The sequence below is a fragment of the Balaenoptera ricei genome, chromosome 15 (genome assembly GCF_028023285.1).
Source record: "Balaenoptera ricei isolate mBalRic1 chromosome 15, mBalRic1.hap2, whole genome shotgun sequence".
Classification (NCBI taxonomy): domain Eukaryota; kingdom Metazoa; phylum Chordata; class Mammalia; order Artiodactyla; family Balaenopteridae; genus Balaenoptera; species Balaenoptera ricei.
Window position 1 is genome coordinate 10,201,263 of NC_082653.1, and position 22,974 is coordinate 10,224,236.

Consider the following 22,974-nt stretch of genomic DNA (forward strand, 5'->3'; position numbering starts at 1 on the left):
CCTGCAATCTGTAGCAGATGGATCTGTGACCCTGCTGTGTGTGACCAGCATGCAGGTCATGCCACATGGGTCTGATAATGCCCAGCTGGTCTGTACCCTGTCTCTTGGGGCTTGTCCCGGGATTGCAGGCTCGAACGTCAGAATAGCGTCTACTTGCTGTTAATGTGTCAGACACTCTCTCTCGGGGTTCATGGTTTATCTCGTTGTGGATGGGATCAGAGGAGTCACAGTGTAGGTCTGACCCCAGCACCACCCTCTTCTGGAGGGTTCCAAAGGACTTGGTGAAATACCTGACCACAGCAGCCTGGCCAGTGGGAGATCCCAGCCAGCAGGATGGAGAGGATTGCCATGGTGGGCAGGCGGCAGAGGGTGAGAGTGAGGATAAGAGTGGTGAGGGTGAGGGGGGACCGCAGGGGGCACAGCCTAGAAAGAGGGGTCAGAGGTCTGGGGGGTGGAGGGGCACGGGTCGGGAGGTCTTCAAGGGCTACGTGGGGACCGTGATGAGAGGAGAGCAGGAGCCCGGCTAAAGGGAGTGGCCGAGCTCAACATCTGCTGGTGACACAGTGAGGACCGAGCAGTCAGTGGCACCAGGTCTTCCGATTTTCCAGAAGAAGCCAGAAATCCCTGTGCTTTATATGAAAGTTTCTGCTTTTAAAAGTTGGCACCTAATTCAAAACCTTAAGAGCTCTGAGCAGACCACAGCCATGCAGGTCTGTGCTGCTGGTGTGCTCCCTCGGGGTGGCTGAGGCCAGGGTTCGCATCTCCTGCAGACAGTTTTGCTTTTGGGCACGGGGGGTGTTGCAGGGAAGGGCATTTCCAGTAGCCTTTGAAGGCATGGAGATTGGGCGGTGCCAAGTGGGGGACACTGCCCTTGGGGGCCCCTGTTATTAGGACCCTCTCAAACCCTGGACGTTGGGAATTGAGACCGACCCACGTCTACCCCGGGATGAGTGCCACGGCCGTGCGGCTGTCCCTACTAGGCCCAGGCTCGCCTCCCACCATCTGACCATCTGCTGGGGGGACGGGCCTGCGCTCGCGGGAGCTGCCAGCTGCCCAGGAGCCGGCAGGCGCCCTCCTCGGCCCGCCATCTGCTGAGTGCCTCTCTGGAAGGGAATTGCACCGTGCAGAACGCTGTGTGCATCACGTCGGGGGGGACCTCAGTGTCTCCCCCCAGGAGACACAGCCCCAGCGCTTCGTCTGGGGTTGGGCTCTTTTACCAACTCTGTTTAAACCTCTTTGGTGTTCCACGAGTGAGGGGCCAGCAGAGAGAAGGTTAGGGCTTTTCTTTATCCAGCAGAGACCGGATTGTTTGTGTTCCTGGGGTCTTTCCTGAGCGCTTGGCAGGGCTGCCCCTTCTCATGTTTCAAGTCTCAGCTCAGATGTCCTCAACTCAGAGACAGCGTCCCTGGCCGCCCAGCACATGCCGGCAGCCTCCCCGGTCCCCTCCTGTCTGTTCCTCTGCTCGTTTCATCGTGGTACCCACCTCTTTCCGTGGTTACCCGTGTCCTGCTTTCCTTCTTGACTGTCCGTCTTCCCCACTGTGTGGAGTGTTTTCCTGGCACACACTGGAAAGGGGAGACAAATGTAAATTTTTGATAGATATTGCCAGTTTTCCTTCCAAAATAGACTATTCCAGTTGACACCTCAGCCAACAGCGTACGTGACAGAGTCCATTCCCCCACCTCTTGGCTCACACTGGATGTTCTCAATCTTTTGAATTTTTATTAATAGGATGGGAGTAAAAATGATTTATTTGGCATTTCTTTGGTTTTTTCACTAGGTGAAGCATCTTTTCTAATGTTAATTGGTCATTTGTGTTTCTTCTATAGATTGTTTACAAGAATTGATATCTTTTATTTTTAATTATGCTGGGGGGATGGAAAAGAGGGGGTGGGGAAGTTCTCAGGAAAGAACTGTCATCTGGACAGACATCCCCCAAATGTTCTAGTTACACAGCGAACCTGAAAGGAATCAGACTCCCTGGGAAGAACGTGCCCTAATAAGAGAGGTGTGCTCATAAGTTTCCATAATTGTTTATGGAGTTCTAGGCACCTCTGCAAGCCTCTACCACCTTTCCTGCTGTCGGAGGCTGCCGGACCCTGCAAGCCAGCGCTGACCAGTGGAACTTGTAGCAGTAGTGGGAATGCCCTGTATCTTCACTGCCCTGTGTGGCCGCCACTGGCCTTATATGGCTGTTGAACCTGAAATGTGGCTAGTGAAAATGGGGGACTGTATTTTATTTAACTTTAATTGTATTCAAATGTGAATGGCCACATGTGGCTAGGGGCTTTCCTACCCTCAGTGCGGACATAGGTCTTGGTTGGCCCCAATGTAAACTTTGCAGCATCTCACGGTGCGGGTACTGGTTTGAGAAAATATCCTCCTCAAGCGGGTCGGACTCTTCTGTCTGTAAGCCTGCCTGTCTGTACTCACATTTCTTTGGGTTGTTTTTCTCGCCTTAGGTACTGTTGTGGGTGTTGTTCTCTACACGGGGAGAGAACTCCGGAGTGTCATGAATACCTCAAATCCTCGAAGTAAGGTGTGTACAGAGTCACAGGATGTGTTTCCTTGCCAGAACTTTCTGACCTGATGTAGTTTGATGATTGGTGTTGGTGGGGTGAGAAGCTAGATTTAAAAACAGGAACCCCTGACAGTGTGACTTCATTTATACAAACTATCTTTTCACGTACGTGTATGTGCATAGGTATGTGTGTCTATACAGATACACATGCACAGTACATAAATATGTATTCGTATGTACAGGCAGCCTTTGGAGAGGTGATGGTTCTATTCCAGACCACCATGTAAAGTGCGTATCACAGCAAAGCAAGTTACACGAATTTTTCGGTTTCCCAGTGCATTTAAAAGTTATGTTTACACTATCCTGTAGTCTGTTAAGTGTGCAGTAAAAGCATTATGTCAAAAAAACCAATGTACATACCTTAATTTAAAAATACTTTATTGCTAAAAAATACTAACTTATCCTCTGGCAACACAGGGTTGCCACACACCTTCAATTTGTAAAAAACCTCAATATCTGCGAAGCTCACGGCAGTTAAACAAGGACTGCTTGTAAATGAATACATAACGTTTTAAAAGCTTTAAAGTGAACTGTTGAGTCCTTACTGTTTGCCACGTCTTGTGCGGCATCCTTCATGTGCACCTCATTTAATCCTCACGCCAGCCTGTGAGCACAGGTGCTTCTGCAGCCTCATCTTATAGAGTAGAAATGGCCTGGAGAAGGGCCACGCTCTGGCCAAGCTGTGTAGACCTGGCTTCAGACCCACGCTGAGCTGCTGTGGCAGGGCGAGCGGAGTCAGCTCTGCGGTCTGCCTGGCGGCCCTGTTACTGCTCCCTTCCCACCAGCACCCTCCCTCCCAGCTCCACCCCTCCCCCAGCTTCTTAGAGTCAGAATATCGCAGCGTGGTTTTCTTTGTCAATACCGTGAACAGATGCCAGTCACTTCACCCCGCCATTACAACCCCCATGACGACCATCGTTATTACAACTCTAAATGTCATCTATTTGATGTTTTAGCTGTATCCGGGGCCATGTTTTTGCGAAGTGATGGGTTTCATGTGCTGGTTCCATTTTTAAAGAATATACATTAAAATAAATATGTAGCCATTAAAATACTAACGTTCATGAATGCAGCACCTAAAAATCAGGGGCCACCAGTGGTGTGTGCCCTGAATTTCCAGGCAATAGGGAATTAGCGCGTGGTGCGCTGCGCAGAGTTGTGGGACTGAGTCATTTCACAGGCCGCCGTGTAGGATGGTTAGAGGCCACGCAGCGCACAGCATTGCTGAAGGCAGCAGTAACCCACTTACGTGATTCCAAGGCTAAATCTAAATTCATTAAGAAAAAATCGAAATCGGATTCATTGAAGTCCCTTGGATGTCTGTTAGCCTGTGGGGCCCAGTGTTCTCACCCAAAGATGTGTGGGGATCCGTGGCGCCCACTGTCTTGCCCGAGGTAGAGGTGTTCCTGGGGGAAGGACCAGTTCTCCGGGCGGGCTGTGGGTTGCACCAGCTAATCACAAGCTTCGCTGTGTGCCTCGTCCCACAGATTGGCCTGTTTGACCTGGAAGTGAACTGCCTAACAAAGATCCTCTTTGGAGCTCTGGTGGTGGTGTCTCTGGTCATGGTCGCCCTCCAGCACTTCGCCGGACGTTGGTACCTACAGATCATCCGCTTCCTCCTTTTGTTTTCCAACATCATTCCCATCAGGTAAGCAGAGAACAAGCTTGTGTTTAAGTGCTGCGACATTTGCTTCTCTCTCTTCATTCAAAGGTCATGGTTTTGCGGTTTTGAGAAGGAGCTGGGCCCTTTGTAGAGTGATGACCAAGGACACGCAGGGTCAGGAGTGTAGGCGGCGCTCTGGCTGGAGCGCTGGACGGGCACATTCCTCCCTGAACCTTCCTTTCTGGAATGACTCTCTGCTCAAGAGGTCTGGCCTTGCCCAGTCTCAGTGTACACTGGACATGCCATTTAGATTTCATCTTATTTACCAGCCCCAGGAGGTTGGTGGTGGCTGGTGGGAGTGCTGTGTTGAGGAGGATTCTGAGCCTGAGTCTGGGCTCATGGTGCTTGATTAGCAGTGGAAGCTTGGTGGCACATGCCAGGCAATTGTTCGCCTACCTCATCTGAAGGCTGAATAAATGGTTAAAAAAAAAAAATATATATATATATATATAAGTAATAGATGGTCAAAGTAGAAAAAAAAATTCACAGTAGCCAAAGAAGAAAATAAAAATCATCTCTAATCTCACAACTAAGTGATAATTGCTGTTAATATTTTGGGATATATGTTTTCTAGACAGCTTTCTATTTTAGAAAAAGGAGAATTTGCTCTACATAAAAATCCACTCCCACCCTCCACTTTTTTTTTTCTAACAAAGGATGTGTTGCAAATAACTTTTCACATCAAATATACTTGCACACCGTTATTTATTGGAACTGCTGTAGTATGTATTCTATGCCTGATAATTTATTTAGACCCATATTGTTGGATGCTTGTTTCTACTTTTTCCCCATAATAAATGATCAGTAAATAATTATAAAATAAGCCATATCTTTTTCCCTCAGACTTCTAGTGCTTATAATCTCTCTCTTACACTTACTTGATCTCTTGCCCTGTATTTTGTCTTGCTCTTTTGTGTATTTATATCATCCCAGCTAGACTTTGTCTTTTTCTGAAGACAGAGATTGTGGTTCTGGTACAACAACATGACTAGAAGAAGGAGATTGAGCCCCAAGCTAGTGTGCTCTGGATGATGGTTTCAAAGAATACATAAGTCTAATTTACTGCTAACAAAAGAGTGTTTGTGCTGTAATGTTGTGTATAACTGTAGTCTTTAAAGTTCTGTCTACAACATGACTGAAAATTGGTGCATTGAATCTGCATATGGGCCAGGGCTAGCCAGTGAAATAGCTAGCAATTTAATCAGTTTATAGGATTATGAATGAATTTGAAGATTTCTTTCTATTGTTTGCAATGAAATATTTAAAAATGAGTATAACACAGGGACTTCCCTGGTGGTGCAGTGGTTAAGAGTCTGCCTGCCAATGCAGGGGACACAGGTTCGAGCCCTGGTCTGGGAAGATCCTATGTGCCGTGGAGCAGCTAAGCCCGTGCGCCACAACTACTGAGCCTGTGCTCTAGAGCCCGCATGCCACAACTACTGAAGCCCGCATGCCTAGAGCCCGTGCTCCGCAACAAGAGAAGCTACCTCAATGAGAAGCGAACGCGCCACAACTAAGAATAGCCCCTGCTCACCACGACTAGAGAAAGCCCGTGTGCAGCAATGAAGACCCAACACAGCCAAAAATAAATAAATAAATAAAATTTAAAAAATGAGTATAAGACATAAAAAGGAATATTATTCAACCTTAAAAAGGAAGGGGGAATTCTGACACATGCTGCAACATGGATGAACCCTGAAAACGTTATGCTAAGTGAAATAAGCCAGACATAAAAGAACAGATCATGTGTGATTCCACAGTCCGAGACCCCTAGAGCAGTCAAATTCATAGAGACAGAGAGTAGAATGGTGCTTGCTGGGGGCTGGAGGAGGGGAAATGGGGAACTACTGTTTAATGGGTATAAAATTTCAGTTTGGGAAGATGAAAAAGTCCTTGAGATGGATGGTGATGATGGTCCCATAACAATGTGAATGTACTTGATATCATTGAACTGTACACTTAAGATGCTTTAAATGGTAAATTTTGTGTTATGTATATTTTACCACAATGTAAAAAATGAATAAGGTATTAAAAATACATTAGCTCAGAGGACTACTAATTTTTTCTTTTTAAGTAAGGCTAAAACAACTACCTTTTCAATATTTTAAAAGTATCTTAAATTTTTATACTTTATTTTGGTCTGTAACAGGATCGCTTCATGGAAATTTGATAGTGGTATTGAATCTGTGGATTGAGCCCCAGCAGTGTGCTTCTACAGGGGGTGATTCCAGATGTTATGGCACACACGATGTGCATTTAGAGTCCTTGTTGAGATACAAGCAGTCTTATGTTTATCCCGTTAACCTGTGTGCTCTGGTTTTCTGACAGTCTGCGTGTGAACCTGGACATGGGCAAGATCGTGTACAGCTGGGTGATTCGCAGGGATTCGAAAATCCCCGGGACCGTGGTTCGCTCCAGCACGATTCCCGAGCAGCTGGGGAGGATTTCCTACCTACTCACAGATAAGACCGGTGAGTTTCCTGGGGCCCTCGCAGGATTCAAGGTCGAAGAAGGTGCTTGGAACCTCTTTCTGGAGGTGTTAGAGATGCATGCTGCTGCTCTTTTATTTTCTTCATCTTTTGATGATGACAGACTGTTTGGTGATGATGATGATGATGATGATAGCAGCAGAGCCTTACTTCATGCTAATTATGTACAAAAGCACCATTCTGGGTATTTATAGTCACTTACTTAATCCTCCCCCCGCGTTGTGAGTTCGGGGGTATTAAGTGACTTGGTGGTTAAGTGACTTGTCAGGAGCACCTAGTGGCAGAAGCAGGCTTTGAACTCAGTCTGGCTTCAAGTCCTGACCTTGAAACCACACCTCAAAATACTGCTCTACAGTTTAACATCTGTCAGGTTACGAGGTTGTCGTAATGGTTGAGAGCAAGTGCGGAGTGGGGAGACCTGGGTTTTAGCTTCCTCTCTACCATTCAATGAGCATGGGATAAAAGGGAATCTATCGCAAAGATTTGGGAAATCAGCAAAACTAGGTTTCAAGAAGGAGAAGAACCAGGAAAGTTCTGGCTGTGTCAGCATCAGGACCCCTGGGATGGTCTCCTGACTTGACTCTACTCATCCTCTGTCGATATGTCTGTCTGCTCAAGGTTTAGATTCCTTCAAGATAGAATCTGATTGGCCTCATGTATGTCACGTGCTGCCCTCTTGGCCAATGGAATGAGTCAGGCACCCTGATTGACGCTCCCTCTGGACCATCCCGGGGAACGAGGGTGATAATTCCCCCTGGAAACCTGGGGTTCTATTTTCAGAAGAAATTCTGGGATTCCGGGCTGACAGAATATCACAGGTGTCTCATCCAGCAGGAGCAGTGCTGAAACCAGTCTGTGACATACAGTAAACTCTCAAAAAAAGAAAAAAAAAAAAGCCAAATAGCTATCATTACTGTTAATAATAATAAGAGCTCCAGGATGTAGGCAGTTACTCATTTGTCTTGTGTTTCAGGAACTCTTACCCAGAATGAGATGGTTTTCAAACGGCTCCATCTAGGCACTGTGGCCTATGGCCTCGACTCAATGGATGAAGTACAAAGCCACATTTTTAGTATTTACACCCAGGTAAAGACTTCTGTTTTGATACCCAAACAATTGTTTTACATTTATTAACACCTATATTGAGAGGAATTCATAATACCATATGATTCACTCATTAAAAGTGTACAGTTGAGTGTTTTTTTGTATACTCAGAGTTGTGTAACCATGACCACAGTCAATTTCATCTTCATCACCCCAAAAGGAAGCCCTGTACCCATGGACATTCAGTCACTCCTCACTTCCCCCAACCCCACCTTTCCTTCCAAACCCCTGGCAACCACTAATCCTTCACATTTTGAATAGACCTGCATTTGAGGTTTTTTCCCCATCTTCCTCATCCCCAGGGTTAATCTACTGAAATACTAATGGATACTGGGGAAAACATAAGAAAAAATTATTTGCTTGTAACTGGTGCCAGAAAGAACTTTGAGAACCTAATGGTTGGTTTTCCTTCAAGCTTACGAACATGCTTAATTACTTTTTCCTTCTCCCCCATTATGAGCCAAAGCAGCATAATTAATGGGCTGCTTGTGACATAATCACGGTATAACCGATCACTTCAGTTCCTCATCTCTTTTCAACTCAGCAATCCCATGGAAGAAATTATCAGAGATGATGGTCAACTTCTCTGCTCCTGATTTTCACCCCCTACAAGGTTTTTCAAAACCGGTCATTTTTTTTTTAGAGAAAGGTATTACTTGTAAGTGTCCTAAGAGTCCTAAAAAGTTAAACCAGCAGGTCCCCCACCTTGGCTGCTCATCAGAATTACTGGTGATGTTTTAAAAACAGAGTAAAAACAAAACAAAAGCCATTAACTTGGGTGTGGTAACCTAGAGATTCTGACTCATTAAGATGACAGGAGAGTCTGGGCTTCTGTGTTTTAAAAGAAAGATGACAAAACAAACAAATCCCTTGGTAATTCTGAGACACACCCAGGGCTAAGATGGACTGCATTAGACCAGCTACGTGTCATGACACTTGTTTGGGGGCAACAGAATAAAAAGGCCATGTTTTGCTTAAATTTGTCCAAATAGATAATGATTCCATAGTCAGAAGGCCAATTAAAAATGTATTTTTGTGTAAGAGTTAGAGGTGGACTCTCTAAATGCTTTGTGATACAGTTATAGTCAGTCAACATTTAATTTTCCGGAATGTTCGCTAGCCTGCATACCTGGATTTCCGGGGTATCTCCTGAAAATGGCAGGGCAGGGGATAGTGTGGAAGTGGGGGTGGATTTTAAGTGGAGAACAGTTTGTTTGATCCATGTCATGTCATCACCTACTACCAGCCATGAAGCACTTGTCATTCTTCTAGGCTCCCTGTGTGGGCATCTTGGCTTGTCCCCAAATGGTCCATTGTCCTTCTTCAAAGATGGACTTTAAGACTATTAAAAAATCACAAGGGCTTGGTTGGACCGAGAGGAAAAGCCACAGTCAGCCCCTGGTTCCTTTCTCTCTCTCTGACCCGTCTTCCTCTGTGAGGTGACGTGGTGTCTGTGCTGGGCTCTTTGTGTCCCTCTCTAGGGGGTTCTGCTCTTATCCAGCTTCTGTCACCCTATTGAAGCTGACGGCTCCCATGTCTGTGTCGGCCCGACCAGGAGCTTTAGCCTGGAATACACCTGCGTACTTGGCATCACCGCTTGTGGGTCATGAGGACGGTGCACCCACCATCCCGGCATTTTTCCTGCATTCCGTACACTTGCTTCTTTAAGCTGTTCTTGTTTTAGTAAGCACCACTCGCATTTACCCTGTTAGCTCCGTCCAGGGATTTGGGAAGTGCCCCTGCTTCCTGCCCCGTGACCACCTGCCTTCAGTCGTGGCCCTGCTCCCCCCAGATCACCTGTTTGGCCTTTTGTCTTCATCCCCTCTCGCTCACTAGGCAGGAACTACACTCTCCCTTGCCTGGCTGTCTGCAGTGACCCCCTGCAGGCTTTCCTTGTTTCCCTCCTGGGAGCACAGGATCGCCCTGGTACTGGCAGCTCCCTCGCAGGGTCTGAGGCTTCCACGTGGTCCAGCATGGCCTGCCTCCCCTGCCGCCACCTCTCCCGCTGTTCACCCTCTCCTCCCGCTCACCCCATTACACCACTGCCTGCGGCATTCAGGGCAAGGTGAGCCGCCTCGTTTCTGTGTCTTGGAATATTCTTCCCTGTGAACCCTCGGTCCCAATGCCTCCTGGGCCCCTCCTGCGGGGTCACCCTGTGGATCGTTAGCTTCTCAGCACCTGGCCAAGTCCCACCTGCCTCTCAGCCCTGTCTCAGCGGTGCCGGCTGCCGACGGTCACGTTAGACAGCTTTGTAGACCTTGGGGTGCACCCCGGCGGGAGGCACACCCCTGCCCATGCTTGTGGTATTTTTAAGAGCTTGTGTTGACAGAAGCCATCCTTTCTCAGGATATTTGTGTAGTTCAGCTTTTGTAGCCCATTTTTGGTTTAGCACAGATAACACTGTGTGAAGTCTTAAAAGTTCTTACCGTGAACTCCTTTTTTTTTTTTAATTTTAATTTATTTTTTAAATTTTTGGCTGCATTGGGTCTTCGTTGCTGCGCACGGGCTTTCTCTAGTTGTGGCGAGCCGGGGCTGCTCTTCGTTGTGGTGCGCGGGCTTCTCATTGCGGTGCCTTCTCTTGCTGCAGAGCACTGGCTCTAGGCTTGCGGGCTTCAGTAGTTGTGGCTCGTGGGCTCTAGAGCGCAGGCTCAGTAGTTGTGGCGCATGGGCTTAGTTGCTCCGCGGCATGTGGGATCTTACGTGACCAGGGATCGAACCTGTGTCCCCTGCATCGGCAGGCAGATTCTTAACCACTGAGCCACTAGGGAAGTCCTTACCGTGGACTCTTAACTCATCACCCTTCCTCAGCGGAAGCTCGTAAATTGATTTGCCCGTCCCGGCCTTGGGTTTAAAGTAGCTGAGTGTGATGGGGAAAGACCGAGGCTGGTGTGCACACTACCCCCCTCCGAGGCCACGTGCATTCTTCTCTCGGGACATCGAAAAGCCCTGCGGTAAACACATGACTATTTTTGTGATGACAAGTATGAAGGCTTTCCTGTGGTTTTTAAACAGCTTTATTGAGGTATAACATACATACCATAAAATTCAGCCATGTTAACTGTAGTATTCAATGATTTTTTTGGGTAAATTTACAAAGTTGTGGAACCATCCCCACAATCCAGTATTAGACCACACCCACCACCCCAGATGATTCTCCTGAGCCCATTACAGCCATTCATCTGACTTTTAGAGTTTAATAATTGGACGTTATAACAGTGTCTCCTAAGGTAGAGTATTTGGAACTCCTGGCTCAGATCGCTAGGGACAGAGTCAGAATCTCTAGGAGTGGTGCGTGGACCTACAGTTTTAACAGGTGAACCAGGTGATTCCAAAGTAAAACAGAGTTTGAGAATAGCTACCGCACATCTGAGGTTCCTCCTTATTTTTCAGAATGTCAGTGTCTAAATCTGTGGACTCCAAAACAGAGTTTGCAAGGAGACCCATTGAGGTGCAGGAGGAAAAGATTAGAATGTCTATTCACATTTCATTTTCATCTTCAAAATTAAAGCAAAATTTAAACTTTACTAATAGCTTTAAGATTGACCCTGGGACCCTCACTCCATATATCAGATGAACTTTTATCAGGCACAGTCCTTGAGGTGTCCTGCGAAAGGAGTTGGAATTCTATGGTTGTTTATTTTCAGAACATTGAAATGCAGATTGTGTTTTATGAGTGTCCAGGTGACTGGTTTTAGGGATGTTGTTTAACTAAAGTAACCTCGTAAAGAGGAAAGAGGGCGGGCGGCTTTACAAGATTCCTGCAGGGAAACTCCAGATGATCAATACAAGCCCAAGTAAACCACAAGGAAATGGCCAACACATTATGAGATAAACCCATGACAGGCTAAGGAGATGTGATGATTTTTCCTCTGGCTTATTCATTTACTTATTGGCACCTTTAAAAAACTGAGAGAGAATTCACAAACCATGACATTTACCCATTAAGTGTACAGGTCAGCGTTTTTTAGTATATTCTCAACACTGTGCAATCGTCACTGCTATCTCATTTCAGAACGTTTTCACCAACCCAAAGAGGGACCCCCGATCTCTTAGACTCCCACCCCTCCCCCAGCCCCTGGCAACCACCTGTCTACTTTTTGTCTCTGTGGTTTGCCTGTTCTGGACATTTCAGATGAAGGGAATCAATCAATACCTTTTGCACCTGGCTTATTTCACTTGGCATGGCATCCCCAAGGTTGCAACACGTGTCAGCGCTTCATGCCCCTTATGACAGATATGACAGTTTGAATCTATAATTTTAAATAATTATAATTTAAAATCTATAATTCTCAGTGCCCCTTACCCTGAGTGTATGTTATTTTGAGGTATTAGCTAATTCTGTGAAATATGCTCTTTTCATTTTTATCGTATCATTTTAGAATGTTTTTGTTGTTTCATAATGCACAATACAATTTTTATACAATTTAAATACACATGTGTGGAAGGTACTTAAATTTTTTCTCAACACATTCAAAGTATTTTGAGACGACTAGTCTTTATTACCTGGAATATGTAGTCATCTGTTCTATTTTACTCCCCTCAGCAAGTGGAAATATCTTTAACTATTATTAATATATGTATCTGAAAAAAAAATGGATGACTATGGAAAGTGGGAGGCTCGTGGTGTCCTGTGTCAGAGAAGACCAGGACCAAGAGTGTTCTAGGCTGTTCTGTACATGTAAATTCTTATTTTTCAAAAAAACATAGTTCACATTATTTCACGTATTTTAATCTGTGAACTGTGATTTTTCACTTAACGTTTTGTCTCTGATATTGTTTTAGGATTTGTTAGAGGTGGAATTTACGGAGCCTTTTTTTCCTTTTCTTTTTTTTTTTTTTTCTTAAATTTATTTATTTATTTTTGGCTGTGTTGGGCCTTCGTTTCTGTGCGAGGGCTTTCTCTAGTGGCGGCGAGCGGGGGCCACTCTTCATTGCGGTGCGCGGGCCTCTCACCGTCGCGGCCTCTCTTGTTGCGGAGCACAGGCTTCAGACGCGCAGGCTCAGTAGTTGTGGCTCAAGGGCCCAGTTGCTCCGCGGCATGTGGGATCTTCCCAGACCAGGGCTCGCACCCGTGTCCCCTGCATTGGCAGACAGACTCTCAACCACTGCGCCACCAGGGAAGCCCTCCTTTTCTTTTTAATGAGTATGTTGGTGAATGTGTGAGTTTGTGGTTTACTTTCCTGCACAAGATACATACACACAGGATGCATTCGGTTGTCAGTGCTTGCTGTGTCCCAGATAGTGTACCTCTTGCTTTCTGCATCCATAGGAAACGGAGAAGGTTATGTTTTCTCGAGGAGGAATTTTTCATCTGTGTGTTTTTCTCTGGGACACAGAGTTTACTTTGTTTTTTACTGATTTAAAAAATTCCTAATACTTTCTTAGGATACATTTTTTTTTTTTCCTGCAGAAAAAATAAACAACATGGATAAGTACAAATAAAAAACATTGAAATCACCTGTATTCACATCACTCAGTGATAGCCAGTGTTAACACCTGGGTGTATAAAATGCCAAGCTATTTCTCTGCCTTTGTGTGTCTGTGGAGATGTGTACTTTGTTTCTCTCTCTCTCTGTTCCTTTTTTTCTTTTCAACAAGAAGGCATCATATTTTTGTAATTCTTTTAAACTAGAGTTGAGCATCAAAACTGTAAAGTTTAAAAATATGTATATATGCCTGGGCCCTACTCTATTCTTTAAGTGTCAGGGGCCCAAACATATATATATACTTCTTAAAATCTTTACTGGTTATTCAGAGAGGCATTTCTGGTTAAGAACCACTGTTGGAATAACACTGTCCAGCTTCTTTCTCTTCACACATGTCATGATTATGATCCTTTTTAATGGTTTTATAATAGGGCCAGGACTAGGTAGGGTTAAAGAGAGTGAAGCATGCACCCAGGGAGCAAAATTTATTGAGATGGCAAGAAAACGCCGTCATCAAGACAAACCATACTGTAATGCAACGCTTAAAAAACTCAAAATTAATGCGAAAAATCCAAATCTTAAATTGACAGTATCCAGTTCAGCATTCGTGCACAGTTTGGCCTCACCATCCTAACCCCGGTTTTACGGTGGGAGCGGCTTCATGTCCGGTTCTCAGCCTGGGCATATTGACATCTGGGCTGGATCATTTTTTGCCATGGGGACCACCCTGTGCCCTGTAGGGTGTTCAGCAGCATCCTTGCCCTCTGCCACCTCGATGCCTGTAGCACGCTCCCCTGGCACCTGCTTTGTCGCACCCTCAAGTATGTCCAGACACTGCCCAGTGGGGGGGCACAGTCTCCCAAGTTGAGAACCCCTGTGTAGTATGTGGTTCAGTTTCAACGAATTGAAATCTGTTGCCTCTGTCATGCGGAAAGATGTGTACTGTTAAGCAGTAAACGTTGTGTTTATGCAGTCACTTAGCGTGTAAGGCAGTTGATTCACTTGGAAGTGGTAGCTCTAAGCCTGTCTCTGTGGAGGTGGACCTTTGAGGTTAATGAGTTACCAGCTCTGAGCTCAATTTGGGGAGTGAAGGGGGCCTATTGAAACAGGAATTCCTTCTCTTCAATAGTGTATTTTTACCAGTTGCAACCCATCCATCGTATCTGGTAATATTATGAATGTTCGTAAGTGGTGATGTTTTTTCATTGCATTTGGAAAGAAAATTGATATTCATGGTGACTCGGCATTTAATTTCTGTATTACCGTTTCCTGAAATACCGGCTGGAGTTCTCATTGGGAAATGTCCCTGCCATGGATTATTAACGAGGAACGGAGGCCTGTTTTTTTCACTGAATCTCCGTGTCTCATTTGTTGGCTGGGCTGCCCTAGAATGACCAAAACATCACATGGTGCGAGATATCCACCGAAGGGCCCAAGTCAGAGGCCTTTGTATACGGAGATCTTGATTCCTCACCCAACTTCTGACCTCACGTGGGGCTATTTTGCCCTCCCTCCTTAAGAGGGCCAGTGGTTTCTCCCCCAGGGCAAAAAGAGTTGTAACCTGTCTCTGTGGGTACCACATCTGTTTTTATTTTCCCCTGGTATTTTTTAAGTAAGAAGAAATGTGTGCAGGTTAAAGGGCCTATGGGGAGGAGGCTAGAGATAAACACTGTACAATGTGAAACTCTTCCATATGGGGAATGTGAGGAAGTTTGGGGACTGGGCCTCAATACGAACACTAGCTGAGCTCCTGGTAATTACCAGTGCCTTCGTGATGTATGTGGATTGCCATTTGGTGTGTGGGTGAGCCTTTTATTTGCAGATTAAAAGAGAATTTCAGAATCAGTGGTTATGACCCCTCTTCCCTGAAACATCTTAGTAGGAAATTGGGATAAGTATCAATGTAAGAGAGAGAGGAATGAACGTGGAGATAGTAAACCAGTCTGCCTGTGATGTTGGTCCAGTTCAGTCACCATCATTTTCTAGTTTGTTGTCAAATGGTTCCCTGATCTGAGAGTGAGGTCTTTGCAAAAATCTGGGCTGTGTTTCTCTTTTTTGCCTTGCCCTAGTGTGGTTTCACCTGGCATGCAAAACCCCAAAGCTCTGTGTTATCCCACATTTGAAATAGGAGTGGAAATATTTGACTTCTGTAGACAGAATCAGATTGCTTATAAAATCCGAAGGTTTGTGGAAGAGGCCCTGAACTCAGCCTTTCATTCAAATCCACTGTTACTAAAACTTGCCAGCCAGAGCAATTACTTTGTCAAAGGTCTTGTTATTGCTCCTAATGTTAAGTAATAATTTGGTCCAGGTGCTGAGGAATGTGGGCAAAAAAATGAAGACATGCGTCCACGGCTAGAACATAAATTATAGAGTTTAGAAAAAATGTTCTTGATTTAGTCTCTCCCGGAGAGGGAACCTTTCTGTAAATCTTCAGTCCTCGTTATAATCTTAAACTTAAATTCTTTATGATTAAAAGCACTTGGCAAATAATGATTCATTTAAACTGTAGTTCTGATATATTACTCTAATTATTGTTACCATGCCGTGCCCTTTGGCCTGGAAGTGAAACTCGTGTCCTCTTGACACCAAAGGTTAACAGAGCAGGAAGCCAGAGCAGTGTGTGTGCCTGCATGACCAGAATAATTTAGTAATTGTCTAATTACCTGAGGAGTATAATGCCACTGCTAAAAATAGTATTAAAAAATTAAATGAAAGTCGTTTTCTTGTTTCTCATAACCCATCTGTTCTCTATTTTGGGCAACCACGTGTTCATGGGTATGAAACGTGATTCATTCTAAAAGATCGGATGGCTTCTGCTCTGTTGGATAAAATATGTTTTTAATGGAACACAGCATTCAGTAACTTCACAAACATCTCCAGCTTCCGAGACTCAGTTGTAGAGGCAGGAAGACTGTTGTAGGTCTTTTGTCCTAAACTGTGACTTAAAATCTGGAACTGATGTTGGTCAATTTGATATTTATTTCTTCTTAGAAATGGAAAAAAAGTTCATGACAAATGAGGACTTCTCACCAGCGTCTTAGGAATATTAAGTCGTTCATTTGTTCAACAAATATCTGTTGCTAGTTACTACTGCCCTTGGTACTAGAATTCAGTAGACAAGCTCTCTGTTCTCATGGTCTAACGGGAGAGTTATCAGGTAAAGAATCCAGTTTTAGCCAGTGGAGACAATAACACACATGGTAACGTGGAAGCATGGCCCCCAGTGGGGTGGGCACAGGGGGCAGCATGGATTAGGGGGCTCAGGGGAGGTGTCTTTGAGGAGGAAACATTGAATGGAGACCTGAATGATGAGGTGGAGTGAGCTAGCTCTGCAGAGATGTGGGAAACAGTGTTCTAGGAAGTGGGTCCCGTAAGTGCAAAGGCCCTGAGGCAGGAAGGAGGTTGGAGAGAGAGGCTAATCAGATGGGTCATGGGAGGGCACCAGAGTGTTTTTTATTGAACACTAACTCATAGACTGTTGGCAAGTGGTCTCTTTCTAGTGGTCTTAATTTTTTATTGTATTTTAAGGCAGTAGAACCCCTTTATTCAAAGCTAGACCTTCATGGTACCCGGTGTGTAACACAGATGGGTATGGGGTTGTTTGTCCTCCTCGTTTGATGGTGCTGAGTGGGTTTCTCGGGATTTCTCTACTCCGCACATGGGTTGAAAACCACCCCCTAGCCCACTCCTCTCATTTGCAGGAAACCGAGGCCCAGAGGGCAGATGGGACTTGCTCAACGTCACACAGCTATTCACACCCACCCGAGAATCAGGCTCATATTTCTCAGCCTTCAGTACTCTTTTTACCATGTTGCTCAAAACGTCTTCCCCAACTTAACCCATTAGGAGGCCAAGCTGTGTGTTGAAAGGTATGAATGAAGGAACGGATGAGGGCTGTGTAAGCAACAGAACTCCTTCTTAGACAAGAGTTAGGGTCCGTGGCCAGTGTGGAAGGCAAAGCTTGAGCACATTTGAGTTTACTCTTGAAAATCTACCCTAAGTGGACTTCTAGGTACCATTTTGCAGTGTGTTCAGCCAGCCAGGCTTCTTTCTGGTTGTTACTGATATTCTCCCCGGACCTGCCCTTGGTTGCTGGTTGCTTGTTACCCCCTAGAGCCCCCATCCATACTGTTGTCTTCATTTTTTAAAAAAATTTATTTATTTTTGGCTGTGTTGGGTCTTCGTTGCTGCGTGCGGGCTTTTCTCTCTAGTTGTGGCGGGCGGGGGCTACTCTTCGTTGCGGTGCGCGGGCTTCTCATTGCAGTGGCTTCTCTTGTTGCAGAGCATGGGCTCTAGGCGCATGGGCTTCAGTAGCTGTGGCTCACGGGCTTGGTTGCTCCGCAGCCTGTGGGATCTTCCTGGACCAGGGCTCGAACCCGTGTACCCTGCAATGGCAGGTGGATTCTTAACCACTGCGCCACCAGGGAAGTCCCCTGTCTTCAATTTTAAACTGAGAGGAATGTACATTTAAAACAGCAGTTCTAACCCAGGCATGATTTTGGTCTCCATGGGCAATTGGCAACATCTGAAGACACTTTTGTTCTCCTGTTGCAACTGGGGGTTGCTTCTGGCATCTGGTAGATGGAGGCCAGAGAAGCTGCTAGCCATCCCACTGTGCACAGGACGCTCCCCCCGCCGCCAGCCCCAACGGAGAATTATCCCCCCCAAATGTCAGCAGGGCCGAGGTCCGGGAGCCCTGGTCTGAAGCAGCACATCCCTTGAAGTGTAACGGGGCCCCCACTCGGTCAGAGGCCCCCAGCACCACCCAGAGGAAGGCACGTTCTCACGTTCCCAGGTAACATCACCCACATTCACTAAACTGTCATTTTTTCCTCTTTTTATTTTGCATTTTTGTTTTTGGCTGAGCGCCCACAACCGGATCCCTGACTCCCACGCCCTCATGGCAGTGTTACTGGAGACACCCCCAGAGTGACGTGTGTCAGAGCAGCTGAAAGAGAAGCAGCGACTCCGCGGGGTCGTTCTTCTTCCCTCTCGAGGTCCTTCCGTGTCTCTGGTCATCTTCCTCGTTGGTTTCCTCTTCTCATAGCAATCCCAGGACCCGCCCGCTCAGAAGGGTCCCGCGCTCACCACCAAAGTGCGGCGGACCATGAGCAGCCGCGTGCACGAAGCCGTCAAGGCCATCGCGCTGTGCCACAACGTCACCCCCGTGTACGAGTCCAACGGTGTCACCGACCAGGCCGAGGCGGAGAAGCAGTACGAGGACTCCTGCCGCGTGTACCAGGCGTCCAGCCCGGACGAGGTAAGCCCCGGGCACGCGGGATGCGCTGTCTGTTTCCCACGCGCTCCGGCTGGGGCCGCCTGTCAGGGCAGCGGGATCCGGGACGATGCTGGGCCGCTAGGGAAACACGCTGGCAGATGCCTGCAGCCCTTGATCTTCCTTTAGAAGGAGTAGCCTTGGACTTGAGATACATCCTGAGTTAGGAAGCAGCGAGAGATCTTGTTTGTGGTTCAGACGGCCAGCGCATAAGGGGCGCTGTTTTTAAAAAACAGCTTAATTAGGATATAATCCACATACCATACGGTCGCCCGTTTGACAGATACATATAGGTCAGTGTTTTTTTTTTGTTTTTGTTTTTTTTTTTAGATAGTAGTCATCTTTTCTTTTTTAAACTTATTTATTTATTTATTTATTTATTGGCTGTGTTGGGTCTTCGTTTCTGTGCGAGGGCTTTCTCTAGTTGTGGCAAGCGGGGGCCACTCTTCATCGCGGTGCGCGGGCCTCTCACTATCACGGCGTCTCTCTTGTTGCGGAGCACAGGCTCCAGACGCGCAGGCTCAGTAGTTGTGGCTCACGGGCCCAGTTGCTCCGTGACATGTGGGATCTTCCCAGACCAGGGCTCGAACTTGTGTCCCCTGCATTGGCAGGCGGATTCTCAACCACTGCGCCACCAGGGAAGCCCGGTTTTTTTAAATAGTATATTCATGGAGTTATGCAACCATTACCACAGTCAATTTTAGCATCGATTTTTGTGACATTTTTGTCAACCCAAAAGGAAGCACTCCGTGCCTGTATTCCCACAGACTCCCACCCTCCCTCCCTCCAGCCCCTGGCAACCACTGACCTACTTTCTTTCTTTTTTTTTTTTGCAAGTTTTTTTTGCATCCCATGTATTTACTTTTTTTTTTTTAAATTAATTAATTTATTTATTTATTTTTGGCTGTGTTGGGTCTTCGTTTCTGTGCGAGGGCTTTCTCTAGTTGTGGCAAGCGGGGGCCACTCTTCATCACAGTGCACGGGCCTCTCACTATCGCGGCCTCTCTTGTTACGGAGCACAGGCTCCAGACGCGCAGGCTCAGTAGCTGTGGCTCACGGGCCTAGTTGCTCCGTGACACGTGGGATCTTCCCAGACCAGGGCTCGAACCCGCGTCCCCCGCACTGGCAGGCAGACTCTCAACCGCTGCACCACCAGGGAAGCCTCATTGACCTACTTTCTATCTCTGTAGATTTGCCTATTCTGGACATTTCATACAAATGGAAACATACACACACATTTTGTGTCTCACTTCTTTGACTTAGCATGTATTTTCAAGATTCATCCATGTAGTAGCATGTAGCAATACTTCATGCCTTTTTATGGATGAACAATATTCCATTGAATGGATAATACTGTTTTGTTTATCCATTCTTTGGTTGATGAACATTTGGACTGTTTATATATTTTGTATGTGTATAATATATATATATGTGTGTATTTTCTTTGGGGGGGCTATTATGCTATGAACATGTGTCCAGGTTTTTGCGCAGACATATGTGTTCATTTCTCTCGGCGTACGTATAGGAGAGGGATTGCTGGGTCATGTTAAATTTATGTTTAGCCTTTTGAGAAACTGCCACACTGTTTTCTAAAGTGGCTGCACCGTTTTAAATTCCCGCCTGCAAGGTACGAGGGTTCCAGTTTCTCTGCATCTTAGCCGACACTTGTCACCGTCCCTCTTTTTGATTCTCGCCGATCTAGTGAGTGTGAAGTGAAATCTCATTGTGGTTTTGATTTGTGTTTCTGATACCAAAGGTTAATAATGTTGATAGCGTTGAGCATCTTTTTATGTGCTGATTGGGCCCTTTATGTATCTTCCTTGGAGAAATAAATGTATATCCAGGTCCTCTGCCCACTTTTAATTGTGTTATGTGTCTTTTTGTTATTGAGTTGTAAGAGTTCTTTATGTATTTGAGATAAAAACCTCCTATCAGATATATGATTTCCAAATATTTTCTCCCATTCTATCTTTTATGTTCTTGAAGGTGTCCTTTGAAACGTGGAAGTTTTAAATTTTGATGAAGTCTAATAAGCCACGTATTTTTGTATCTAAGCATCAACTCTTGCTAAAGCTGAAAGGATTCGTTTAATTCCGTGTTCAAGAGCATAGGACCTGGTAATACAGTTGCCTGTGCAGTGTTTTCTGTAAGAAGCCCGTAACTGCGTTTTCTCTTAGGGTGCCATATGATAGGAAGGCCTTCTGTGTAGGTGTAGGCAGAGAACTCCCTTGCCCAGCATGAAAATGGTATCATATCCTTTGCCCCCTGACTTGAGTGTAGTTAAGACACAGTCCGTGTTTTACCAGTCTGTTAACATTTTGTTTTTTTTTTTCTGTCCAGTCTTCCTTTCTTTTTTCTTTCCTTAAAAAAACTTTTATTCTGATTATGGAAACAATTTTTTGTAGTGTGGAAAATTTGGAAATTTCAGAAGAATATAAAGAGGGAAATGGGTTATTTGCAACTTCACTCATAAAAGATAACAATAGGTAACTTCCCTTGAGTATTTGGTACACATCAGGTCCCATTTGATGTACTGTGTATTATTCATTAAATCTTCCCAGCAACTAAGAGGTACTATGATTATCCCCATTTTCAGAAGAGAAAAGTCAAGGACAGAGAGATTAAATATTTAGCTTGAAGTTCCTAGTTGTTTTTTTTTTTTAAAGAGTTCAAAGTATAGTGGCTTTTCTTTTCTCTTATTATTTTTTAATTGAAGTATAGTTGATTTACAATATTATATTAGTTTCAGGAGTACAACAGAGTGATTTGATATTTTTAGAGATTATACTCCATAAAAAGTTATTATAAAATATTGGCTATATTCCCTGTGCTGTACATTACATTTTTATATCTTCCCTGGATTTTTTTTTTTAGACTTTTAAATTTTGAAATACTTTCAAATTTTTGGAAAAGTTGTAAAATTAACACAAAGAAGTCCCCTTTACCAAAACTTTACTCAGATTCTTCAAATGTGAACACTTTTCTGCTTTTGCTTTATCTTTACCTTTGAAGAGTAAGCTTCAGGCATGATCCCCTTTTATTCCTAAATATTTCCTAAAGATACTTTCCTAAATATCTCCCTACAAAACAAGGACATTTATCAGAATCAGGAAATTAACATTGATACAGTACTGTTATCTAACTTGCAGATCTTATTAAAATTGCATCAACTGTCCCACTCACTTTTTTACAAAAAAAGAAAAAAATATTTTCCCCAGATCAGTAACCAATCCAGGAGTACACACCACATTCAGTTGTACTGCCTCTGGTGTCTCTTTTATTTTTATTTTTTTAATTTATTTTTTCTTTTTGGCCAAGCCGTGCAGCATGTGGGATCTTAGTTCCCCAACCAGGGGTCAAACCCATGTCCCCCTGCAGTGGAAGCTCAGAGTCATAACCACTGGACAATCTGGAGTTTCTTTTAACCTGGAACAGTTCCTCAGCTTTCCTTGACCGTCACAGCCTTGACTCTCTTGAAGAATACAGGTTATCTGTTTTGTAGAATGTCCTTCAGTTTGTATTTGTCTGACATTTTCTTATGATGTTGACTCAGGTTATGCATTTCTGGCACTGTCCTCGGTGCAGGGTATCTGGAGACACATGATGTTGGCGTGTCTAGGTCTCGGAGATGCTAACTTAGGTTTCTTGGCTAAGGTGGTGTCTCCCAGGTTTCCTCCTGGTAAAGTTGCCATTTTCTGTGGCTAACTTACATTACAACACCAGTCCCCTAAGTGACAGGGTCAGGGCTTTAACCCAGGGAGTTTGTTTTCAGAGCCCAAACTCTTAATCCTTTTACTAAACCATTTTTCAGAAACCACTAAATATTAATTTTTATTCGTTTGATATATAGCCCCTCCACTAGGTTTTCATGTATTTTTTTCTTAAAAAAATGAGCATTTTAATATAGTTATGCGTTTTGCCTATATTTGCTCTTTTTTCACTAATATTTTATCATACCTGATTCTCAATTTTCTTGAACATTATTAAAACACAGTTTTTCAGATTCACTGCCTACGGTATGGACCCTAATATCTTCAACTGTTCTCATATTATTGGAATTTAGGTTATTTCTATTTTTGAGCAACAGTATTTATAAACATTTGCAGCGAGTATCCTTACACTTGCTATTTCTAGAAATGGTGTGACGGGGTTCATTAATTTCACCAGGTATTTCTGAGTGCCTCCCATGGGCCAGGCACTGTGGAGTCTACGTTAAACAAGGCAGCAGCCCACACCGCTTGGGGCGGCAGGAGTGAGACAGTTGAGTGCGTGAATCTTGGGTTCCCAGCTCCACACCTGAGCGGGTTCCTTATCCTCACTGTGTGTCTGTGACATGGGACCCACAGGAGGGTGTTGTGAGGCCTTTAGTATGTGGTCAGTAAATCCTGTGGGTCAAACTGAATGAGTATGTTTAAGGCTCATGACGTAAATTA

At 44.9% G+C, this 22,974-nt stretch overlaps 1 protein-coding gene across 2 annotated transcripts in view; it reads left to right on the forward strand.

The window, feature by feature from the left end:
* The window catches only part of ATP9A (ATPase phospholipid transporting 9A (putative)), a 133,255-nt gene that overhangs the window by 60,961 nt on the left and 49,320 nt on the right, over window positions 1-22,974 (forward strand). For both annotated transcript variants that reach the window (XM_059898514.1, XM_059898515.1), the window contains exons 10-14: window positions 2,463-2,539; window positions 4,069-4,229; window positions 6,573-6,715; window positions 7,707-7,819; window positions 18,314-18,526. In XM_059898514.1, coding sequence (XP_059754497.1) covers window positions 2,463-2,539; window positions 4,069-4,229; window positions 6,573-6,715; window positions 7,707-7,819; window positions 18,314-18,526 — 707 coding nt within the window. The remainder of the gene's footprint in view (window positions 1-2,462; window positions 2,540-4,068; window positions 4,230-6,572; window positions 6,716-7,706; window positions 7,820-18,313; window positions 18,527-22,974) is intronic.